At 46.2% G+C, this 22,619-nt stretch overlaps 2 protein-coding genes and 1 long non-coding RNA gene across 3 annotated transcripts; 2 read left to right on the top strand and 1 right to left on the bottom strand.

Moving 5' to 3' along the window:
• Positions 1 to 293: 293 nt before the first annotated feature.
• UFD1 (ubiquitin recognition factor in ER associated degradation 1) lies at positions 294 to 15,159 on the top strand. Its single transcript, XM_083479093.1, has 12 exons — positions 294 to 663; positions 2,493 to 2,625; positions 3,896 to 3,928; positions 6,316 to 6,437; positions 7,018 to 7,148; positions 8,968 to 9,040; positions 9,323 to 9,391; positions 10,229 to 10,294; positions 10,699 to 10,746; positions 12,306 to 12,394; positions 14,077 to 14,158; positions 15,035 to 15,159. Exons 1-12 carry the CDS (start codon positions 661 to 663, stop codon positions 15,107 to 15,109), a joined length of 924 nt encoding a protein of 307 aa, XP_083335219.1. The 5' UTR covers positions 294 to 660; the 3' UTR covers positions 15,110 to 15,159.
• On the bottom strand, positions 4,536 to 5,584 carry LOC310695123. Its single transcript, XR_014519935.1, has 2 exons — positions 5,105 to 5,584; positions 4,536 to 4,700 (listed from the first exon to the last, which is right to left on the bottom strand). It is a non-coding gene; the product is annotated as an uncharacterized lncRNA (long non-coding RNA).
• A 2,017-nt stretch (positions 15,160 to 17,176) lies between the features above and the next one.
• LOC310695113 (synaptic plasticity regulator PANTS) lies at positions 17,177 to 22,619 on the top strand. Its single transcript, XM_083479122.1, has 3 exons — positions 17,177 to 17,324; positions 19,502 to 19,669; positions 22,375 to 22,619. Exons 1-3 carry the CDS (start codon positions 17,280 to 17,282, stop codon positions 22,498 to 22,500), a joined length of 339 nt encoding a protein of 112 aa, XP_083335248.1. The 5' UTR covers positions 17,177 to 17,279; the 3' UTR covers positions 22,501 to 22,619.

The following is a 22,619-nucleotide window of genomic DNA, read 5'->3' as shown; positions in this document are numbered from 1 at the left end:
AACCTCGAAGGAGGGAGCCGGAGTTTTCCATTGTAGGGCCAAGCAACGCCGTGGTCGCCATGTTTGATTCGGGCATTGCCTTTCTCTTTAATGTCCTCCTACACTGTAGGCTGATAAATACACCAAAATAGCGCCTCACAAACCCCAAACCCATGCACAACGCTGTGATATTAAAAAAGAGTTGAAATTAAAAACGAGACGTTAAAAAGGAGAAACACGAGAGCCTTCCCCGCCCCCCTTCATTTGAACTTCACCCGGAACAAAACCTTGGCGGACCGAGCCTTCGAATGGCATTCTGGGAAATGTGGTTTTTGTCGCGGTTGTTGTTAATGCCCGAACGAACGTGAGGGGCGCGATCCGGTTCTGGTTTTCAACACACGGAGATGCCGGCTTACCGGGCGTCGAGTGCAAAGGCGGCTTTTGAGTAAAGGTCGCTGATTTCCAGCCCCTGGGAAAGAAGTCCCCACCCGCTTCCCCCTTAGCCAAGGGATTCCGCCCGCCCCCCACCGCCCTTCGCTCCGTTTCCCTCGGCGCCTCACGAGGCTTCCTGTCGGCCTCGAAAGAGGCAAGTTGGCTGGAGCTCCCTGGCACCCGAGGAGACCTCTGCGGGAGGCCTGTCAGTAGCGAAGGGGACGAGGAGGAGGAGAAAACGCCACCATCATGGTAGGGGGCCTTTTTGGGGGGTCTTTCTTTGGATTGGGGGGGACTAATATTGGATGTTGGTGGTGGGAAATGCAGAGTCATCCTGGCTGTAAGGAATTGCAAAAGTACACACACACACATCATCATCATCATCATTTATTATTTGTATGCCGCCTTTGCACAGTTAAAAAACAATACTCAAGGCGGCTTACAGCGTAACAAGATTTACATCATTACAAAAGTCATAAACAATAAATAAACCACATCAAAAAATACACAACGAAATGGGAAACAATTTCCACATGAATCAAAATCTAAAGCTAAGTATACGGCATTCATATCACACTTTAAAATGACATAGGTAAAAAATAACAGCAATTTGAACAAGATCAAAACGAAACTGAGCCCACACACACACACCATTGTAGTTCTGTGGTACCTCGAAGAAAAGTTATTGGGGGGACGATGACAATTCACATTTTTCCACTCAAGTAATAATATACAGCCCAGAAAACCTTGCAAATCTTTTAGCAGGGGCACTAAGAATAAGATCTGTTGTTTGATTGACTTTCTGACATTGCTCAGTTGTTGTTTGTTTATGATTAAAACAAAAATCAAAAGGAAGCCTATCGGTTCACCCGTCTTTTCTGCAGATGAACGTCCACGTGAGCCTCTAGAACGTATTTGGTATAGCTAAGCATTTAGCTCTATCCTCAATATATTGTATTTTATTTTATTGCTACAGCCAGTGGCGAATGCAAATAGGGTTTCTATGCACTTATGCCTTGCAAAATAAAAGTACTGTAAAGCGACAATTGAGCCTCCAGAACTATAGCGACAACACGGGTGAAAACCACAATGGGCGAAAGCTGAAGTGCACACCTCGGCAGTATGTTTAAATGGAACAAGTCGTGCCCAACCCACTTAAAGGTTTAGATTTGTGGCAGCACAGTCCCCGTTTTACTTTTGTGTGTGTACAGCACCGTAACAGCAGTTTGTGCGACGGACAGTAGATTCAAGCAGGCAAGATCCAGAGAAGGCTGGGAAAAACAAAAACCCCATTAAAAACGAAATGGAAAAAGAGAGTTTTGACTAAAAATTGCCCCCAGGTCAAGTAGGAATCTTAACCAGTCAGTTGCCAGACCGGTTTCCTGGGTTCAGGGTAAACTCTATGCAGATTGCAGTCTTACCACGAGAGCAGCTTTTGTGGGCTGTTGTTTATGTATTTATTTACATTTATACAGCTGCCGCTTATCAGAAATTCTGCGAAGTGAAATAATAAAGACAACAACTTTAAAGCGCAGTGTACCATTCCTGGCCTGGGAAAGCCCAGATTCAGTCAGCCATGCTCTAAGAACCTCACTGCTGGAGACTACTGCAATGCGTTCTGTGTGGGGCTGCCCTTGAAGATAGTCTGGAAGCTGCCACTGGTACAGGATACTGCTGTTAAATGGGACAGCGAGATAGAATTATATGTGGTTGATCCTTAAAGCACTGCCCTGGCTCCTCGTGAGCAGCAGAGCTCAATTCAAGGTCTTGGTTCTCGTGTACAAAAGGTTGGAACAACTTGAGGCCCCAGGACTGGGCATATTGCTTTGAGGCCTACTTGTCTCATCAGTGAGTATGTGCTCCATGCTCTGGAAACTTCCAGATTGGATCATTGTAATGTGCTCTATGTGGGACTGCCAGGGATGATGGATGTTGTAGTCCAAGAACACCAGGAGATCCAAGGCTGAAGAACACAGAAGTTGACAGTACTAAGCTAGATAGACAAATGGTCTGATTCAGTACGGCAGCATATTATATATAACTTGCCTCTTCTAATGCATTCTCTTGTTTTTCCTCCCCAGTTTTCCTTCAATATGTTTGATCACCCAATCCCCAGAGTGTTCCAGAACCGCTTCTCGACTCAGTACCGCTGTTTCTCGGTGTCCATGCTTGCTGGACCTAATGACAGGTCAGATGTGGAGAAAGGCGGGAAGAGTATGTGCACATTTTTCTTTTTGAATATTCTCTTGAGGGCTAGATGGTTTTGTGTTTTGCAGGGGGTGGTACCTGAAAGAGCATTAAGCAACACGTGCTGGCTAAGCTCCCCCAAATAGAGAGCATAAGAGGAGCCTACTGGATCAGGCCAATGGCCCATCTAGTCCAGCATCCTGTTCTCATAGTGACCAACCACACGCCTGTGGGAAGCCTTCAGTCAGGACCCAAGCACAAGAGCACTCTCCCCTCCTGCCGTTTCCAGCAAATGGGATTCAGGAGCATTATCTGGGTTATTGAAGTCTAAGGGCCACATTAGGGACGCGCTGTGGTCTAAACCACAGAGCCTAGGGCTTGCCGATCAGAAAGTCGGCGGTTCGAATCCCCACAACGGGGTGAGCTCCCGTTGCTCGGTCCCTGCTCCTGCCCACCTAGTAGTTCGAAAGCACATCAAAGTGCAAGTAGATAAATAGGTACCACTCCGGTGGGAAGGTAAATGGCGTTTCCGCAACCCCAGAGTCGTCTGTGACTGGACCTAATGGTCCCTTTACCTTTACGAGCCACATTCCCTTCTGGACCACCTTCCAGGGCTCACATGCCAGTTCTGGGTGAGGCCAGAGGCACAAGTGGATGGAACAATGAATGTAACATTTTGCCTTTGTATGGTAGGATAGTTTCTACACACATGCACGTGATGACCCTCTCTGTCATACTTCCAGACAAGCAAGAGGTATTTTCTGTGGTCAAGGACCCATTCCATCCGGTAAGAGGGGTAGCCTGGGGAGAGTTCCTAAGGGCCAGGTTGAGAGGCCTAACGCTCAGGTGGGGAGCCTGTGACTCTCTAGATGTTGATGAACTGCAATTACCAACAACCCCAGCAAGCCTCACCAAAGATGAGGGGAGATTTAGTTCATCAACGTCTGGAGGACCACAGGTTTCCCACACCTGACCTAGAGGTTCACATTTGGGTCACAGGCCTGGGGTTCCCCATCCCTGTGATAGCCTAATGTTGAGTCTCACTCCCCACTGAAACGTGTAGTATATAGGATACTTACTCTCTTGGTTTTCACACACCCTACTCTGAATCAGGAGAAGGAAATCTAGGTGTTATGACATAGGACATTGGATAAACTTCTCTGTGTGTTAATGTCTGCAGGCGGGAATTCAAAGGAGGAATATATTCTCGTATTAAAGTACACGCCTTGATTTTCCTGTGCTTGTTTTCCATTGCTATGCCATACCTAATCTTACTGTTAATTTCCTTTCTTCGCAGTAATTATGCCACCCTCTGCTTTGGATCAACTCAGTGAGTATCTTCTATTCAGCGTACTTATGAAGATGTAAAGTACCGTATTTTTCGCTCTATAACACGCACCCGAACATAACACGCACATAGTTTTTAGAGGAGGAAAATCCGTAGGCATGCCACCCGTAGGCATTCCCTCCATAACACGCACAGACATTTCCCCTTACTATTTAGGAGGAAAAAAGTGAGTGTTATGGTGCAAAAAATACGGTATATTCTCTCACTGCAAATGTTTTCAATGTTTTCCAATCCACCTTTAAACAAGACAGGGGTTTAGAGACCCTCATCTTAATTGTTTTAATCTTGTATTTGTATGACGGCAATGCCGTCATCACACCCCACTTTGGTTCAGGTTGCAATCCAGTTGTGGATCCTGACCTACCAGTAAAAGATTAAGGTTATAGCTGGTTAAATCAGTAAGAAGCCAATAGGCATTTTCGATTGGTGACATACATGAAATTGCTCCTACGGTAACGCTACGGTTATTTCCTCTTGACATTCCATCCTATAGGATGTACAAAGGCACAAATAATGGTCACCTCTTGTCCCAACTTCTCCTTGCTCCAGAGTCACACAGTGCTCAGACAAAACTATTTTTCTGGGTCTCTTGCCACCACATTACACTGCTACTGAATTAATTGCACTGGCTGTCAATAAGGTACTAGCCTTCGTTCAAGGGGCTGCTACTGGTGTACAGAGCCCTATACAGCTAGGGACCAGGATGCCTAAAATATTTTCTCACCCCCTTATATACCCAACTGTTATAGGAATTCTAAGGACTCACATATACAGTGGTGCCCCGCAAGACGAATGCCTCGCAAGACGGAAAACCCGCTAGACGAAAGGGTTTTCCGTTTTTGAGCTGCTTCACAAGACGATTTTCCCTATGGGCTTGCTTTGCAAGACGAAAACATCTTGCGAGTGTTCCGATTTTTTTTTGCTCCCCCCCCCTTTTTCTAAGCCGCTAATAGCCTTTTAGCCGCTAATCCGCTAAGCCTTTAATAGCCGCTAAGCCTTTAATAGCCGCTAAGCCTTTAATAGCCGCTAAGCCTTTAATAGCCGCTAAACCGCTAATAGCGCTAATCCGGTAAGCCGCTAATATGGTTGCTTCGCAAGACGAAGAAACCACTAGACGAAGAGACTCGCGGAACGGATTAATTTCGTCTTGCGAGGCACCACTGTATATAAATCATGTGTTCATAAATCTACATGGCAAATACATACATAAGTATATAAACCACATCTGAAATAGTACAGGAGAGCGATCCTGAAGCCATTTTGACTCTTCCAGTGACCTCAAATATTCTCTGCAGTGAGGAAGGAAATGGAAAAAACCTTCTCATTGTCTCTTTGCTCACAAATCCTGCCTTAAGGGTGTATTTGTGCATGAATAGGGTGAGCCTGTGACCTGGTTTCAGGAACTAAGTAGTTAACATCTCAAACGGAATGGCTAGGTTGCCCTGGTAAAGCAATCAAGTGACCAGTATCCTGCCAGACAGGATTTCTGCTGTAGACCGCCCCACTGTGATGTATTTTTGCTGTAGCCCACCTCTCTGTAGGAGAGGGTCTCCTGCAGATATCCCATTAGGAGCTCAGCTCTGTATGATTTTAGGTATTTAGGTCCCAAGCCAATTAGGGCTTTATATGTTACTAATAAGGGACACGGGTAGCGCTGTGGGTTAAACCACAGAGCCTAGGACTTGCCAATCAGAAGGTCAGCGGTTCAGATCCCCGTGACGGATTCAGTCCCTGCTCTTGCCAACCTAGCAGTTCGAAAGCACACCCAAGTGCAAGTAGATAAATAGGTACCACTCTGGCGGGAAGGTAAATGGCGTTTCCGTGCGCTCCTCTGGTTTGCCAGAAGTGGCTTAGTCATGCTGGCCACATGACCCGGAAGCTGTACGCCGGCTCCCTCGGCCAATAAAGCGAGATGAGCACTGCCACCCCAGAGTCAGCCACAACTGGGCCTAATGGTCAGGGGTCCCTTTACCTTTATGTTGCTAATAACACCTGGAATTTGCAGCGCTTTAAGGGCTGGTGTCACATGGTCCTATCAAGATTCCTCACTTACCATCCTAGCAGCCACATTCTGCAATAACTGAAGCTGTCTTCAAGGGCAGCCCCATGTAGAGTACATTACAGTAGTCCAAGCAGGAGGCATAGGAATACTGTGTTTAGTGTGGCGGCGCCTACTCCTTGGAACTTGGAATCCAATCCAGTCCTGTACAAGTTTTGTTGGACGCAAATCATACTGAGTTCAGCGAGGCTTACCCCCAAGGAAGCAAGTGTAGGCTCACAGTCCAAGATTCTCTATGCGAGCTTCCAATAAAATTCTACTGTATTTGATATAATGCAGTGCTTCTCCCCCCCCCCCTATTTTTTTCTAGGCCGGCTTAATATCACCTATCCTATGTTGTTTAAACTGACAAATAAAAATTCCGACCGGATGACGCACTGTGGCGTGCTTGAGTTTGTGGCTGACGAAGGCATTTGTTACCTTCCACACTGGGTAAGTAGACCCCTTGAGTCTCTTCTCAACTTAAAACTTCTACAAGGGCTATATGAAATGAGTTGCCCTCTTGTTTTTTTGTTTTTTTTAAAAAATCATTTCACTATAGCACAGGCTCGTGCTGATGTCTCAGACAAACTGCGGATAGACTGTACATTCCCATCACAGAGCTACAATTCTCAGGGTAGTTTATAATGTTGGTCCCTCTTCCCAGGGAACTCTGGGAATTACAGCTCTGTGAGCGGGAATTAAGGTCTCCTGACAACTCTCAGCAACTTAACGAACTACAGTGGTACCTCGGGTTAAGTACTTAATTCGTTCTGGAGGTCCGTTCTTAACCTGAAGCACCACTTTAGCTAATGGGGCCTCCAGCTATCGACGCGCCGCTGGAGCACGATTTCTGTTCTCATCCTGAAGCAAAGTTCTTAACCCAAGGTACTATTTCTGGGTTAGCAGAGTCTGTAACCTGAGGCGTCTGTAACCCGAGGTACCACTGTAAAGGCCACAGGATTCTTTGCGGGAAGCTCTGAGTGTCTCCCAAGACATCATTTGAGCACCTGTCTTTATTTCCTTTTGACAGATGATGCAGAACTTGCTCTTGGAGGAAGGGGGCCTGGTGCAGGTAGAGAGCGTCAACTTGCAGGTGGCGACGTACTCCAAATTTCAGCCGCAGAGCCCTGATTTCCTTGACATCACCAACCCCAAAGCAGTGTATCCTTTTCGTTAAACCTCAGGGGAAGCCGCAGAGGGTGGTTTGAGCTGTGGCGCCAAGGAAGGAAGATGAATTGCCTTTCTCCACCAAGGAACCTCAGGACCAAATGTGGTTCTCCAGGGCTGTCCATCTGGACCTTGGAGCTCTTCCCAGCATGCACTTCCTCCCCAGGCCACACCCCTTCCTGTCTCTTCTTTGGCCTGGCTGACCCTGAGGGTCACAAAGTCCAGCCCCATGCAATGCAGGAATATGCAGGTGACCCATGTGGGGGTTTGAACCTGGGCCCTTGGCGTTATCAGCACCATGTGCTAACCAGCTGAGCTAACTGCGAGAAGCCAAGTTACAGGGAACCAGGCAGAGGGCCTTCTCGGTAGTGGCACCCATCCTGTGGTACGCCCTCCCACCAGATGTCAAAGAGAACAACAACTACCAAACTTTTAGAAGACATCTGAAGGCAGCCCTGTTTAGGGAAGCTTTTAATGTTTGATGCATTACTGTATTTTAATATTTTGTTGAAAGCTGCCCAGAGTGGCTGGGGAAGCCCAGCCAGATAGGCGGGGTATAAATAAATTATTATTATTATTAAAATAAAAAAATTCCTTCCAGTAGCACCTTAAAGACCAACTAAGTTAGTTCTTGGTATGAGCTTTCGTGTGCATGCACACTTCTTCAGATACACTGAAACAGAAGTTGCCAGATCTTTCTATATAGTGAGAAGGTGGGGAGGGGTATTACTCAGAAGCGTGGTGGGAATGGGTGATGGCAGATAGCTGAGATGAGCCTGTTGATGACTCTTAACGACTGCAATAGGTCTTACAGGAAAAGGCAAGGGGTGAGAAGGTGAAAAATGGACATGAAAAGCTCACGAAAGCTCATGCACACGAAAGCTCATACCAAGAACTAACTTAGTTGGTCTTTAAGGTGCTACTGGAAGGAATTTTTTTATTTTGACTATGGCAGACCAACACGGCTACCTATCTGTAACTATTATTATTATTATTATTATTATTATTGGCAGAGCCTCTGAGTGTACAGAGGTAAGAGTTGCATTGTCTTCCCTCTGGCCTTGCCTGCCATTGGCATGCAGCCCCAGAAGGTTACTTAGGAGAGAAGGTGGCCCCTGAGCTCCAAAAACAGGTGCTATCTGAAAATGAACAAGGGCCAGTTCAGAGACAGCTTCCTCTGATGTAGCCTCACTGACTTCAGTTTGCAGTGGATGCCAGTGACACCGATCTGTGTGTCTCCTTTTCAAAAGCTGGTAACATGCCATGAGCTGGAGACTGAGGAGGGGAGAGTTTATCTTATGAGAATAAGATGTAGGAGAAAGTTGACAGGCCATGTTATTCTAAAGCAGATTTTCTGCACCATGGAGGTTGGGTGTCTATTTATTTTCAAGCATCTTTCCCCCCCTCTGCAGTCAAAAAGGCTCCCAGGGTGCCTAACATAAGATCAGTAAAGAGTAAGTCTCCCCTGTCAACAGGCATAGCACAAAAGGAAAACTAGGGAGGAGGGAAGATGGAAGAAAACCACACCAAGCAAATGCAGGCACTGGTTCATATAATGACCAGCTAGAACAGAAAGCTGTTCAGGGAGAAGAGGAGCCTGACAGAGCCAGACCCAGTGAAGTGTTTCTGCTTCACTTCTCTTCCTCTGCTCTAGCCCAGTGGAATGGCAGCCTGCCAGGTGACAATTGAAGGAGAGAGGGAGCCTCAAGGAGACGGGGAGGGTTAAAAGCAGCTGGTGATGTACCTGCAGTTGTGATATGTAACCTTTTATGCTACCAGCATGGTTTGTATTTCAATTTAACATCCTGTAAAGATTGGAAAACGCTCTCAGAAATTTCGCTTGCCTGACCACCGGAGATGTTATAGCCATCAACTACAATGAAAAGGTAATACATGGCCATTTAAAGCGGAATAAGCTATACCCGAGGAGCCCTGGAGGGAATGATTGGGCATCATAATCTAGAAACTTGTGCATGTATCTATCTGTGCAGTTGCTAATGCATCCAGGGCTGTCTCCTGGTTTTTAAGTGGGTTTTTAGGTGACTTTTAGGCATTGGATTGAATTTAAGAGCTGGCATGGGGCAGGGCAGTGTGCGAGTAAAAGAGTTATAAGACCGGTAAGGCAATTTGATAAGAGATTATACTGATGATCGGCTGTCTTTTTTTAGATCTATGAGCTTCGAGTGATGGAGACGAAACCCGACAAAGCTGTGTCCATCATAGAGTGTGACATGAATGTAAGTGGGAGATGGGCATCTTCAGTCTCACTGACCGCTTAAAACAGGGGTTGGGAACCTTTTTTAAGTCAAGGGCCACATTACTCCAGTGGAAAGCTGTCAGGGGCCAGTGTTCCAGAATAGCCCCCCCTCCCCCAGCTATTTCCCATGGGTTCACATTCCCATTAAAATATATTTAGTTTTTAGTAACTCCGTCCATGTTTCACTTTAATTTTTTTATAGACTTTTAAAAACAGCAACCAAGTTTGTAAACCCATTATCTCTCCTGACTGTCCGAAAGTGAAAAAGCATCTGGTGTTTCCAGCAGAATGATGCAAAAACCGTCAATGCACACAGCTGGATTGCAGGTCCTGCCTTGCAGCTTTTAAAGGCCTCAAACTTCAAAATGCAATTGCAGAGGCAAAATTCAGGATGCGAATGCAGAATGCACGGGCTGCTTTTTGCATTCCCCCCCCCCCCAAGTACCACAAGCCCACCGGATCCCCTTCTCTGTTTTGATCTTCTTGCAGAGGAAGGAGCTACAATTTTGCACAACATCAAAACCCTTCCCCCTTCCCATTGTATGACTGATGGTCTTGAGGGGGGTTCCAGAGGATCCCGTGAAATCTGGCTGCAGGAATAATAGCTTTAATTCTACTTCTGGGGAAGGGCTAAACCACTTTGGTAGATTAAGGGAGGAAGCCATTTCTTAGGCATGTTGTTCTTGTTTCTTACCCTGATTGTGAATTTGATATTGACTCTATACCCAGCCAGATGGGCGGGGTATAAATAATTAATAATAATAATAATAATAATAATAATAATAATAATAATAATAATTTTATTTTATTTATATAGGTGGATTTTGATGCACCCTTGGGTTACAAGGAACCAGAGAGACAGACACAGCACGAGGAGTCCACAGTAAGTGGCCTTGTATATTCTTCTCTCTTTTTACTTGCTTCCCCCCCACAAAAAAAACCCCCACTCAGAAGAAGCTGTGAATGCGACAAATAAATTGATAAAGCTGGTTGTCGAGTTGATTTACTCCTTGCTTTTCATTTCCTTGATTGAGTTGGTCAACAGAGCGGTCATTTTGTTGGAAGATTCAGGATTTCTTCACAAAGTGCATAATTAAACTGTGGGACTCACTCCCACAAGAGACAGCGATGGCCACCAATTTGGATAGTTTTTAGAAAAGGATTAGACCAGTTCACTGTCGGTGGATATATTCCACCTCCACGGTTTCTGAGCACCAGAATTGAGCGGAAAGAGTGCTGTGGAGTCATTGTAAAACAAGTCAACTTGTTTCCCCGCTTGCTTTCCAGGATGTGGAGGCAGACCATAGCGGCTATGTGGGTGACCTGGGATTCCGTGTAAGTCTCTTTGATTAATTAAACTATATTTATTAGCTGCTTTTTAAGAAATAAGAGCAACAACGGTTTTATTTATACCCCGCCCATCTGACTGGGTTTCCCCAGCTACTCTGGGCGGCTTCGAGCACATACAAAAACATTTTAAAAAAGAACTCAAAGCTACTCATAAACACAAAGATTAAAAATAGATATCAAACATCCCACAAATGGGGACTCAACACCCTCTGCATCGCCCCATATGAAGGAAGCTGTTTATAGATATTACAGCGAACCCACTGAAATGTTTCATTTATGCTAAGACTTGCAGCTGTTGAGAATCCAGATTCAGAATATACCGTACTTTTCTGTGTATAACACGCCCCCATGTATAAGCCCCCCCCCCCCATTTTGGGGGACTAAAAATTAAGAAAATGGGGGGAGATTGCACAGAGTTGTTGAGCTTTTTTCGGGGGGGGGGTTGTCGAAAATCACTCAACCGCCTGGGCAACGCTAACACTCGTGCCTTCTAACGTCTGTCCCCTCGCTGGCAGAAGTAGCCTATTGCCCGCCCAATTGCCACAGCAATACCCAATCCACCACCACCCCCTGCCGCAAACACCAATAACACGCTGCAGACCATCTCTGGCTCGCGCCATCAACCAATCCCACGTCACCCCTAGGGACTACCCATGTATAAGACGACCCCCGATTTTAAACATAATTCTTCAGTAAAAAAACCCCAAATAGTCTTATACAGTGGTACCTCAGGTTAAGTACTCAATTTGTTCCGGAGGTCCATACTTAACCTGAAACTGTTCTTAACCTGAAGCACCATTTTAGCTAATGGGGCCTCCTGCTGCCGCCACACTTCTGGAGCACGATTTCTGTTCTCATCCTGAAGTAAAGTTCTTAACCTGAAGCACTATTTCTGGGATAGCGGAGTCTGTAACCTGAAGCGTATGTAACCTGAAGCATATGTAACCTGAGGTACCACTGTACAGTGGTGCCTCGCAAGACGAAAAGAATCCGTTCTGTGATTCTCTTCGTCTAGCGGGTTTTTCGTCTTGCGAAGCAAGCCCATTGACGGATTAGCGCTATTAGTGGCTTTTAGCGGCTTATCGGCTTATCGGATCAGCTGATAAACGGCTTAGCGGCTTAGAAAAAGGGGGGAGGGGGGGAAACCGCAGGAACTCACAAGACATTTTCGTCTTGCGAAGCAAGCCCATAGGAGATTCGTTTTGCGAAGCACCTCCAAAACAGAAAACTCTTTCGTCTAGCGAGTTTTCCGTCTTGCGGGGCACCACTGTACACAGAAAAGTACGATAGATATAATTCCTTTCCAAACCGTAGAACAGCTGCAGTCTAATGGGCAGCCTCTTAAAGACAATCCTCAGTAGAGTTGTTGTTGTTTTTCTGCTTAGTTTCCTTGGGTGATTGCCTCTGGGGATTTCTTGGATAAATTGGATCAGGACTGTTCAGGTGGATAGAGGCGTCATCCTACGCGGGCCATGACTTGAGATGCTCCATTTTACAAGGTTGATGATTTCATGATGATGACTCTGCCTTTCTTATCCCTGCAGGCCTTTTCAGGATCTGGGAACAGGCTGGACGGGAAAAAGAAAGGCGTCGAGCCAAATCCTTCTCCAATTAAACCAGAAGACATTAGGAGGTTGGTTTGCCTTGACGCAATTCTGTGTGTCCTCCAAGTGAAATGACTTGGGCCGTTTCCATCTCTGTCTGCAGCAATGCCATGGCTTCAGTATTTGTGTGAGTTGGATATTCTCGCTTGGAGTGTGGTAACATGGCTTGGAAAGGAAGAAAAGAAACAGCAGCTATATTGGAAGCGGGAAATCTCAGGTCCAGGAGGCAAATGTGGCCCCCAAGCCTCTCTATCGGGCCCTTAGAACTCTTCCCCAGGCCACACCCCATTATGGGTCCCTGCTTCACCTCCTGAGCGTTTTTGCCTGTTTAGAATGTGTGCATTCATCCCTTTTGCTTTTGCTTGTCTGGATGGAGGACAGAGAAGGGCGTGTAGAAGCAGGTCTTTAGTAGTTAGGCTAAGAATGAGCAACTAGCTCAAGGTCACCCTGTTTGAACCCAGGTCCTCTCTGGTCACTGTCCAGCAGGCTAAAGAAGCCCCATGTCACAACACTTCTCACTGTGGATAATATTGTGACCTTACCTTCCCCAAACCTGGCGCCCTCCAGATATTGTGGACTAAAACTTTTATTCATCCCTCACCCTCGGCTGTGCTGGTTTGGGAGTGATGAGATGCGCAGTCCAAAACATCTGCAAGGCACCAAACAGGGAAAGGCTGACTCATTTGTTTACAGCGGCAAGTCTCGTGCAAGCTAGGATAATGTGTTTTGACAACTCTACCTGAGATCAACCTGCGACTTAAAGAAGCCTTGTGAAGCCAAGTATTTAAAATTGCTCATCCACTAGGAACCAGTGAGGGGGATAATTACCGTATTTTTCGGCCTATAGGACACACTTTTTCCCCTCCAAAAATGAAGGGGAAATGTGTGTGCGTCCTATGGGGTGAATGCAGGCAGATAACCGCAAGCCTGGGGAGACCAGCAGGAGTTCCTGCCGGGCTCCCAAGGCTTGTGGATAGCAGCCTGTTCTGGGGGCTGGGGTCGGGGGAAGCTCTGGCTTCCCCCACCCCAGCCCCGCGCCTGGGGGGAAATAATTTTTTTTTTCTTTATTTCCGCCCCCCCCCCCAAACTAGGTGCGCCCTATGGGCCGGTGTGCCTATAGGGTGAAAAATACGGTACTCTTTCAGTAGAAGCCAAGCAAAAGGAGATAGTTGCATCTGGCTTCTGAAGCACACTATCTATCTATCTATCAATCAATCTATCTATCTACAGTCAAACCTTGGCTCCCAAATGGCTCCATTTTCAAACGATTCAACTCCCAAACACCAAAAAACTTGAAGTAAATGCTCCAGTTTTCGGACGTTTTTCAGAAGCTGAACATCCAACACAACTTCCACTGAGTATAGGAAGCTCTCACAACCAATTGGAATCTGTGATTCAGTTGTCGAACATTTCAGAGGTCAAATGGCTTTCCATGCCTACGTTTAGGAGACCCTATCCTGTTCCCGGCCTCCAGCTTTTCCATTCTCCTTCACCCGCCCAACACTCAGTCAACAATCTAAGCATGCTTAGTCTTCATTGAATTGTTTTTGGGTCCTCTCATCACCCTAGCTTAAAAAATATTAAAACCCAAGTAAAAAAAAAAAAATGCCAAGTTTTTCCTTCTTTCCAAGCAGGAGCAAACCCTTAACTTCATAAGGCAGAAGGGAAACGAATATATGAAGTACATGTATCTCATTTGTCTCTTCTGCAGAGGGATTCCCAACTATGACTTCAAAATTGGCAAGATCACATTCATCAGAAATTCTCGGCCGCTGGTCAAGAAAGTAGAAGAAGTGAGTAAAACTGTACCTTTTTCACTTGAGGTTGTCCCCAGTGAAGGGACCCGGGTGGTGCTGTGGGTTAAACCACTGTGCCGCTTGGGCTTCCCAATCAAAAGGTCAGTGGTTCGAATTCCTGCAACGGGGTGAGCTCCTGCTTTCGGTCCCAGCTCCTGCCAACCTAGAAGTTCAAAAGCACACAGTGCGAGTAGATAAATAGGTACTGTTCCAGCGGGAAGGTAAACGGCATTTCCGTGCACTGCTCTGGTTTCGCCAGAAGCGGCTTAGTCATGCTGGCCGCATGACCCAGAAAAACTGTCTGCAGAAGCGGACAAACGCCGGCTCCCTTGGTCTGTAAAGCGAGATGAGCGCCGCAACCCCAGAGTCGTTCACGACTGGACTTAATTGTCAGGGGTTCCTTTACCTTTACCCTTTCTGTCCCCAGTGAAGTTATCCCATTTGCAGAAGGCCTTCCACCTTTATAGTGGAATGTTTTCTCTTCCGTCCTGCTCTGCCCCACCCAGCCCTGTTCATGCAGTGTTGGTTAAGATCAGCACTTAAAAACACCAGCCAAAGAATCTGACAAGAGAGCTGGGGAAGAGATCTTGGTCAGTCACAATACATCTGTTATTTGCACTGCACCCAAGACAGACCCTAAAACTCGTTTCCCTCGTGTAATTTGGCATTTCCAAGCATTTTCAATAAATAAGTGAATAAGCAGAAGTCAGCTCAGCTGAAATCACAGGATCAATGCAAAACTGGAACTACTCATGGGGCCTGAACAGGTCGCTGCCTGAAAAGCCCAGGTCTTCACTTCTTGCATGTCTAATAATGAATAATAATGTGAGTTTATAAAGTAATGTTTCCCATTACCCACCCCTTTGTTTTCAGGATGACTCTGGAAGCCGCTTCATTGCCTTTTCTGGAGAAGGCCAGTCACTCCGCAAGAAAGGAAGAAAACCGTAACTCCCGGAACCAGGAGTTGGTCGGGAAGAATAAAATAACACTGCAGCGTTTCTGACTTATTTTAGCTTTTCTTTTGTAAAAGGACGTTGTATTGGGGGGGTGGCGGCACTCTTGTTCATATGCAACATAAGGACATTCTAATCTGGTTCTGCACTTTCAAATGAAGTGTGGTTCAGTGGGGTTTTACTTAGTAGAACATTGTAAGTTGCGTGTTGCTGAAGACAACTCTGGTAACACTGAGCAGCAGAGACACGAAAAGAATGTGGATTTCTGAAGGCTGTTTTTGATTTATGGCAGCAAAGGGTTCTTGAATAAGTTGCTTTCTTGTATATTAACTCCCCACACTTGGAAAATAGGCATGGTTTCCTTACAGTTTAGGGCAGGGTTTTGGAAGCCTTGTGGGCAACCTTCCAGGGCCCGCATGCCAGTGTTGGGCAGGGCCAGAAGCAAAAGCGACATGTATGAATGACTGGTTTTTGAACTCTTACCTTTGAATGCCTTTGTATGCCAGAACATCCAGCCATTTGATACCTGACCTGCACTGTGAAGTGTTACAGCTCAGGTTCAGGTTTCTTAGCTAGAACTAGATGGAATAAAATTAGTGGCTTACATGCATGTGGAATGGATGGTAAAGGTACGGTTTCTTAATAGTTGTCCTGGTTAAATAAGAAACGCCCTGCTTAAACCAAAGGCCTATCTAGTCTGGCCTCCTGCCCTCACAGTGGCCAGCCAGATGCGCATGGGAAGTTTGTAAGCAGGACCTGAACACAACGACACTCTCCCCTCCTGTGATTTCCAACAACTGATAATTCAGAAATTAAAAAATTCCTTCCAGTAGCACCTTAAAGACCAACTAAGTTAGTTCTTGGTATGAGCTTTCGTGTGCATGCACACTTCTTCAGATACACACTTCTATCTGAAGAAGTGTGCATGCACACGAAAGCTCATACCAAGAACTAACTTAGTTGGTCTTTAAGGTGCTACTGGAAGGAATTTTTTTATTTTTGACTATGGCAGACCAACACGGCTACCTATCTGTAACTGATAATTCAGAAGACAGTGGAGCTAGAACCATAACCACCGTCTCATCCTTCATGAATGTTTCAGCATAAATAAGCAAAGCAAAGTTTCTACCTTCTGATGGCTGAAGAAATGACCACACCATACTGTTGTGTTTTCATATTGTGTAGTTAAATCATGGGTCAGCAACCTTTTTCAGCTGTGGGCACCATCCCTCAGACCATGTGGGGGGGCCATACTATATTTTTTTTGGGGGGGAATGAACGAATTCCTATGCCCCACAAATAACCTAGAGATGCATTTTAAATGCTGTTAGCCGCTCTGAGCCCGGCTTCAGCTGGGGAGGGCGGGATATAAATAAAATTTTATTTATTATTATTATTAAATAAAAGGATATATTCTACTCATGTGAAAACATGCTGATTCCCGGACCATCCGCGGGCCGGATTGAGAAGGCGATTGGGCCACATCCGGCCCCCTGGCCTTAAATTACCCCTGAGTTAAATTAAGTGCTTAGGCAATTACACCACTATGCCTAAGTTGCCATGTGGGGCTTTAGTGACACACTGTAAATTTGGTAGTACAGTGGGAAACCAGTGAATCCAAAAAAAGGACTCATTTAGGCTGCAATCCTGTCCTCAGCCACCTGGGAGAAAGTTCCATTCAATTCAATATTTACTTCTTAGTAGACTGTTAGGATAATATTTTTTTGCGTCTTTCTAGGCAACGACCAAGAGAAGCCACTCTAACCAACTGAGCTCTCCAGACTGAGTTGATATTGTTGAATAATAATATTGTTACTAAATAAGGAACAGGAGTCAAGCCTTTTTAAAAATAAAATAAAAAAGTCGTTTTGTTCTTCTCTGTTTTGCAGAGGCGACAATTATTTCAAAAACACTGGGTGGATAGGGAAAGTGTTTCCCCCCCTTGCCCAACTATCCCCTAACCAGCCTTTCCCCGCCACTCTTAACCCCCCCCCCAATGGCGGAGCCTCAGCCAAACTGCCGCAAACGGGAGCCGGAAGTCGTCTCTAAGCGAACCGCTGGAGCTTTTACCTCTTTGACTTCGACTGCGTCTTGGCTTGCGGACGGTGGCGCGGCCGGGTCAATCCGTCACAAAGCCCCGCCTCTTTACGGAGAGGGAGGGAGGGATGGACGGAGCAGGGAGCAGCATGGCTGACAGCGATACCTGGAGGGTAAGCGGGGGGGGGGGGAATTAATGTGGGGCTCAGAATAGGAAAGCTGCTTTAATAAGCCTTCAAGAGCGACAGTTGTGTGTAAGCCTTTTATAAAGACCCCTCAAAAGACTGCTCTGTTGCGACAGAAGGTGTGCAGGCTGCGGAATTCCTTGGGCCTAATGCAGGTATATGAGTCGAATAGGTCCCTTATAAAGCCATCCAGGTGTTCTGGGACTACAACTCCCATCATCCCTTGCTAGCTGGGAGGATGGGAGTTGTAGTTCAACAACAACAACTGGGGCTGAAAAGAGCTGGGTTAGAGCAGTGTTTCTCCAGCTGCTTTTGGACTACAATTCCTATTATTATTATTATTATTATTATTATTATTATTATTATTATTATACCCCACCCATCTGTCTGGATTTCCCCAGCCACTCTGGACGGCTTACAACATACAGTGGTACCTCAGGTTACAGACGCTTCAGGTTTAAGACTCCGCTAACCCAGAAATAGTACCTCAGGTTAAGAACTTTGCTTCAGGATGAGAACAGAAATCACATGGCGGCAGCATGGCGGCAGCGCGAGACCCCATTAGTTAAAGTGGTACCTCAGGTTAACAGTTTCAGGTTAAGAATGGACCTCCAGAACAAATTAAGCTCTTAACCCGAGTTACCACTGTATTTGAAAACATAATAAAAACAGCAATCCTTAAAAGCTTCCCTAAAGAGGGCTGCCTTCAGATGTCTTCTAAAAGTCTGGTAGTTGTTGTTCTCTTTGACATCTGGTGGGAGGGTGTTCCACAGGGAGGGTGCCACTACTGAGAAGGCCCTCTGCCTGGTTCCCTGTAACATCACTTCTTGCAGTGAGGGAACCGCCAGAAGACCCTTGGCAGAGGACCGTAGTGTCTCAGCTGAACGATGGGGGTGGAGACGCTCCTTCAGGTGTACTGGGCCGAGGCCATTAAGGGCTTTAAAGGTCAGCACCAACACTTTGAATTGTGCTCAGAAATGTACTGGGAGCCAATGTAGGTCTTTCAGAAACGGTGTTATGTGGTCTCAGCGGCCACCCCCAGTCACCAGTCTAGCTGCTGCATTCTGGATTAGTTGTTGTTTCCGGGTCACCTTCAAAGGTAGCCCCACGTAGAGCGCATTGCAGTAGTCCAAGCAGGAGATAACCAGAGCATGCACCACTCTGGCGAGACAGTCTGCGGGCAGGTAGGGTCTCAGCCTGCGTACCAGATGGAGCTGGTAGACAGCTGCTGTGGACACAGAATTGACCTGTGCCTCCATAGACAGCTGTGAGTCCAGTGACTCCCAGGCTGCGCACCTGGTATTTCAGGGGCATGATTATCCCGTTCAGGACCAGGGGTCCGCCCCCTGTCCCCAATAACAGTACTTCTTGTCAGGATTCAATATCAATCTGTTAGATGCCAGCCACCCACCAACCGCTTCAGACCCACACAGGACCTTCACTGCCTTCACTGGTTCTGATTTGAAGGAGAGGTAGAGCTGGGTATCATCAGCAAACTGATGAACACCCAGCCCAAACCCCCTAGTTATCTCTCCCAGCAGCTTCATGTAGATGTTAAAAAGCATGGGGGAGAGGACAGAAGCCTGAGGCACCCCACAAGTGAGAGCCCAGGGGTCCAAACACTCACCCCTCCAACACCACTTTCTGGACATGGCACAGGAGGAAGGAGCGGGACCACTGTATAACAGTACCCCCAGCTCCCAGCTCCTTCAGATGGCCCATAAGGATGTCATGATCAATGATGTCAAAGGCCGCTGAGAGATCTAGCAGGACCAGGGAACAGCTTTCACCTCAGTCTCTGACCTGCCAAAGATCATCGACCATCGTGACCAAGGCAGTTTCAGTCCCATGATGAGTCCTGAATCCCGATTGGAAGGGATCCAAATGGGCCGCATCCTCCAGGTGTGTCTGGAGTTGTTCAGCGGCCACGTGCTCAATCACCTTGCCCAAGAATGGAAGATTTGAGACTGGGTGATAGTTGGTCATGATGGCTAGGTCCAAAGTTGTTTTTTTAAGAAGCGGTTTAATAACTGCCTCTTTCAGCAGGTCTGTGAAGGCACCTGGAACAGAAGAGCACTTTGTTGCAGTTTCTGTGGTCCTCTCTGCCCTGTAGACGAGCGTTGATTCCTTGCTTATATACGGTATTTTGTGTGTATGTTTGGCAGCCCCCACGAGCCTGCAATGACTACTGGTCTGAATGGAAACATTGCAAAAGCATCCCAAATCTGTTCCATTACTACTATACCTATGGGGAAGCGCCTTCCTGTAAGCAGTGGAAGAGAGATTATGAGAACTGCAAAGCATGGGAGAAGACGAAAAGTTCAGAGGCTAAGGTATGCCAAGGGACAAAGCGCGGGTTTGTAGCAATGGAAAAATCCATTCATAGAAAGCTGCCTCTTACTGTCTCAACCATCGATGTACAGTGGTACCTCAGGTTACATATGCTTCAGGTTACATACACTTCAGGTTACATACTCCGCTAACCCAGAAATAGTGCTTCAGGTTAAGAACTTTGCTTCAGGTTAAGAACAGAAATCGTGCTCCGGCGACACGGCAGCAGCAGCTATACCCCATTAGCTAAAGTGGTGCTTCAGGTTAAGAACAGTTTCAGGTTAAGTACGGACCTCCGGAACGAATTAAGTACTTAACCCGAGGTACCACTGTATCTAGCTCAGACTAGTCTTCCGTAGGGTGGGCAGATTTCAGATGTGTCAGATCTATGTTGCTTTTCTTTACTGTAACCTCAGGATTGACCAACTAGAGCCAGGTGCAGATAACACACCATCAAAACTAAATAACAGAGTGGCTCAAAACAGTGGTTTGCCTGCTGCTCTCAAACAATGGTTCAACTCAATCCCACACAGAGTAAGTAAAGAGAAATTGATGAGCATAGAATGGGCGTATTTCTTAATGCCATTGGGTCTGTTTTGAGTAGGACTGGCATCGGAAGCCGCCTATTGTGTGGTTCGTAACGATGGTGAGTACAAACTGGTTTTGTAATACAGGCACCCCCCCAATTTACGCTGGGGTTGCATTTTGGGTCATTGCATGCGACAGTGTAGTGCAAACCCACCCCATCCAGGTTACGTCCTTTTCCAGGTCTGACCAGGCGTGCGCATGCCTGGAATGCATGCAAAAAGGTTATTGTCTGTATGTCCTAACCTAAGCACAACAGAAATGCTAAATATATTTGGTTCACTGTATCCCGTGTTATCCATCCTCAGCAGACTCATTGAAGTTTAACAGACACAATGAACTTGGATTAATTTCCGTGGCTGTACTGAAGTGAATAGATTAGGTGCGAGGAACCTTTGGCTCCCCAATGTTGCTGAACAACTCTCATCAGCCCCAGCAAGCACGGGCAATGCCCAGGGATGATGGGAGTTGTAGTCCAGCAAGATCTGGAGGGCCAAAGCTCACCCACACCTGCAGAACTAGCTGGATACAACCCTTATTTTCAATACCAGAACTACTTTTGCACACAATCTCACGTCTTGCTGCCTCCAAGTTTGCTTTATTGTAGCAGCATAATTTTTTTATCAACTATTATTGTTGTTTATTAGTTCCTTTATATACCACTAAATTGCCAAGGCAGCTTCTAAGCGGTTTACAAGTATAAAATCACTAACCAAAATTGTGTTTTTGTTGTTACTATGGGGAGTCGAAACCCCTTACTGATCTACCGATAACCTAGATATTTAACCAGTAGATTCCCCCATCCCATCGACCATAAGCCCACCCTTGATGTACATCAACAGTGATTGGCAGCTGCTCCCCACCATTTCACACAGGTGCTTTTCCCTAACCCTTACCTGGAGGTGCTGGGGATTGAACCTGGGACATTTTGCAGACACATCCTTCCCTTAATACCGAGGGACATAGAAAGCTGCCTTACACTGAGTGAGACCATGGGTCCATCAGTCAGTACTGTCTACACTGGCAGCAGCTCCAGTATTCCAGTCTTTCCCAGTCCTATCTGGAGGTTGAAGCTGGGACCTTCTGCACCCAAAGCAGGTGTTCTACCAGTGAGCCATGACCTACAAGATAGCTCAGTGGGTAGATCATGAGACTCTTGATCTCAGTTACAGATAGGTAGCCGTGTTGGTCTGCCATAGTCAAAATAAAAAAATTGTGTATGCCATCAAATGCCAACAGTGTCCTTCAGCTCTCTATATTGGACAAACAGGCCAAACCTTACGCCAAAGAATAAACGGACATAAATCTGACATCAAGAATCACAAAACAGAGAAACCAGTAGGAGAACACTTCAATCTCCCAGGACATTCTATACAAGATCTCAAAGTAGCTGTTTTACTACAAAGGAATTTCAGAAATAGACTGGAAAGAGAAGCTGCTGAATTGCAACTCATTACCAAACTTAAAACCATGGAGAGACCTGGTTTGAACAAAGACATTGGATTCTTATCTCATTATACATGACTAAGCCATTTCTCACCTTCTCACCCCTTGCCTTTTCCTGTAAGACCTATTGCAGTCGTTAAGAGTCGTCAACAGGCTCATCTCAGCTATCTGCCAATCACCCATTCCCACCACCCTTCTGAGTAATACCCCTCCCCACCTTCTCACTATATAGAAGGACCTGGCAACTTCTGTTTCAGTGTATCTGAAGAAGTGTGCATGCACACGAAAGCTCATACCAAGAACTAACTTAGTTGGTCTTTAAGGTGCTACTGGAAGGAATTTTTTTATCTTGATCTCAGTGTTATGGATTCACATCCCATTTTGGTCTCCTACATTGCAGGGGGTTGGAGTAGATGACGCTTGTGGCCCCTTCAACTCTACGATTCTAAGATTGCAGACAAAGCTTTCTCTTACCAGCTGGGACCACTGGCCTGCCTGGGTCAGGAACGCCTACCCTGAGATGCCTATCCAGCTCTCCAGGATTCCACAGTTGTTTCAAGCCCTACCTGGAGACCCCAGGTGGAACCCAAGATCTTCTGTTCTGCATAGCACCATGCTCACTGAGGGCACTGTATGAATAATAGTTAACATTATTGTTGATTCTGCCTTTTTCCAGGACTCCCTATGCAAGAGCGAAAGAGAGCGGGTTATGGAGAAACAGAAGTATGCTCCGGTGTGGAACTTGAGGAAAGGTCCTCCCATAAGCTGGTATCTGCCTCTGGATGAAGACAAACCCAAATGATGAAGCCCTGAATACCAGGTGTTGGACTTCTGGGTGATGCCTTCTATGGAATCCTAACACTGTGCTGTATAGAAGAGTTCTCAGCCATAAACCCATGCTCACAGCAACCATATACTTCA

The sequence above is a fragment of the Podarcis liolepis genome (genome assembly GCF_965112155.1).
Source record: "Podarcis liolepis genome assembly, chromosome: 15".
Taxonomy (NCBI): Eukaryota; Metazoa; Chordata; class Lepidosauria; order Squamata; family Lacertidae; genus Podarcis; species Podarcis liolepis.
The sequence above is the reverse complement of the archived record's forward strand: the minus strand, read 5'-3'. Positions and strand labels throughout refer to the sequence as shown.

Bases quoted from the DNA above. Each gene is read 5' to 3' on its own strand.
- UFD1 (XM_083479093.1), top strand. The intron at 6,438-7,017 runs GTAAGTAGACCC...TCCTTTTGACAG, and splicing joins TTTGTTACCTTCCACACTGG to ATGATGCAGAACTTGCTCTT. The intron at 9,392-10,228 runs GTAAGTGGGAGA...TTATTTATATAG, and splicing joins TCATAGAGTGTGACATGAAT to GTGGATTTTGATGCACCCTT.
- LOC310695113 (XM_083479122.1), top strand. From the start codon at position 17,280: ATGGACGGAGCAGGGAGCAGCATGGCTGACAGCGATACCTGGAGG. The intron at 17,325-19,501 runs GTAAGCGGGGGG...TATGTTTGGCAG, and splicing joins CTGACAGCGATACCTGGAGG to CCCCCACGAGCCTGCAATGA. The intron at 19,670-22,374 runs GTATGCCAAGGG...GCCTTTTTCCAG, and splicing joins CGAAAAGTTCAGAGGCTAAG to GACTCCCTATGCAAGAGCGA.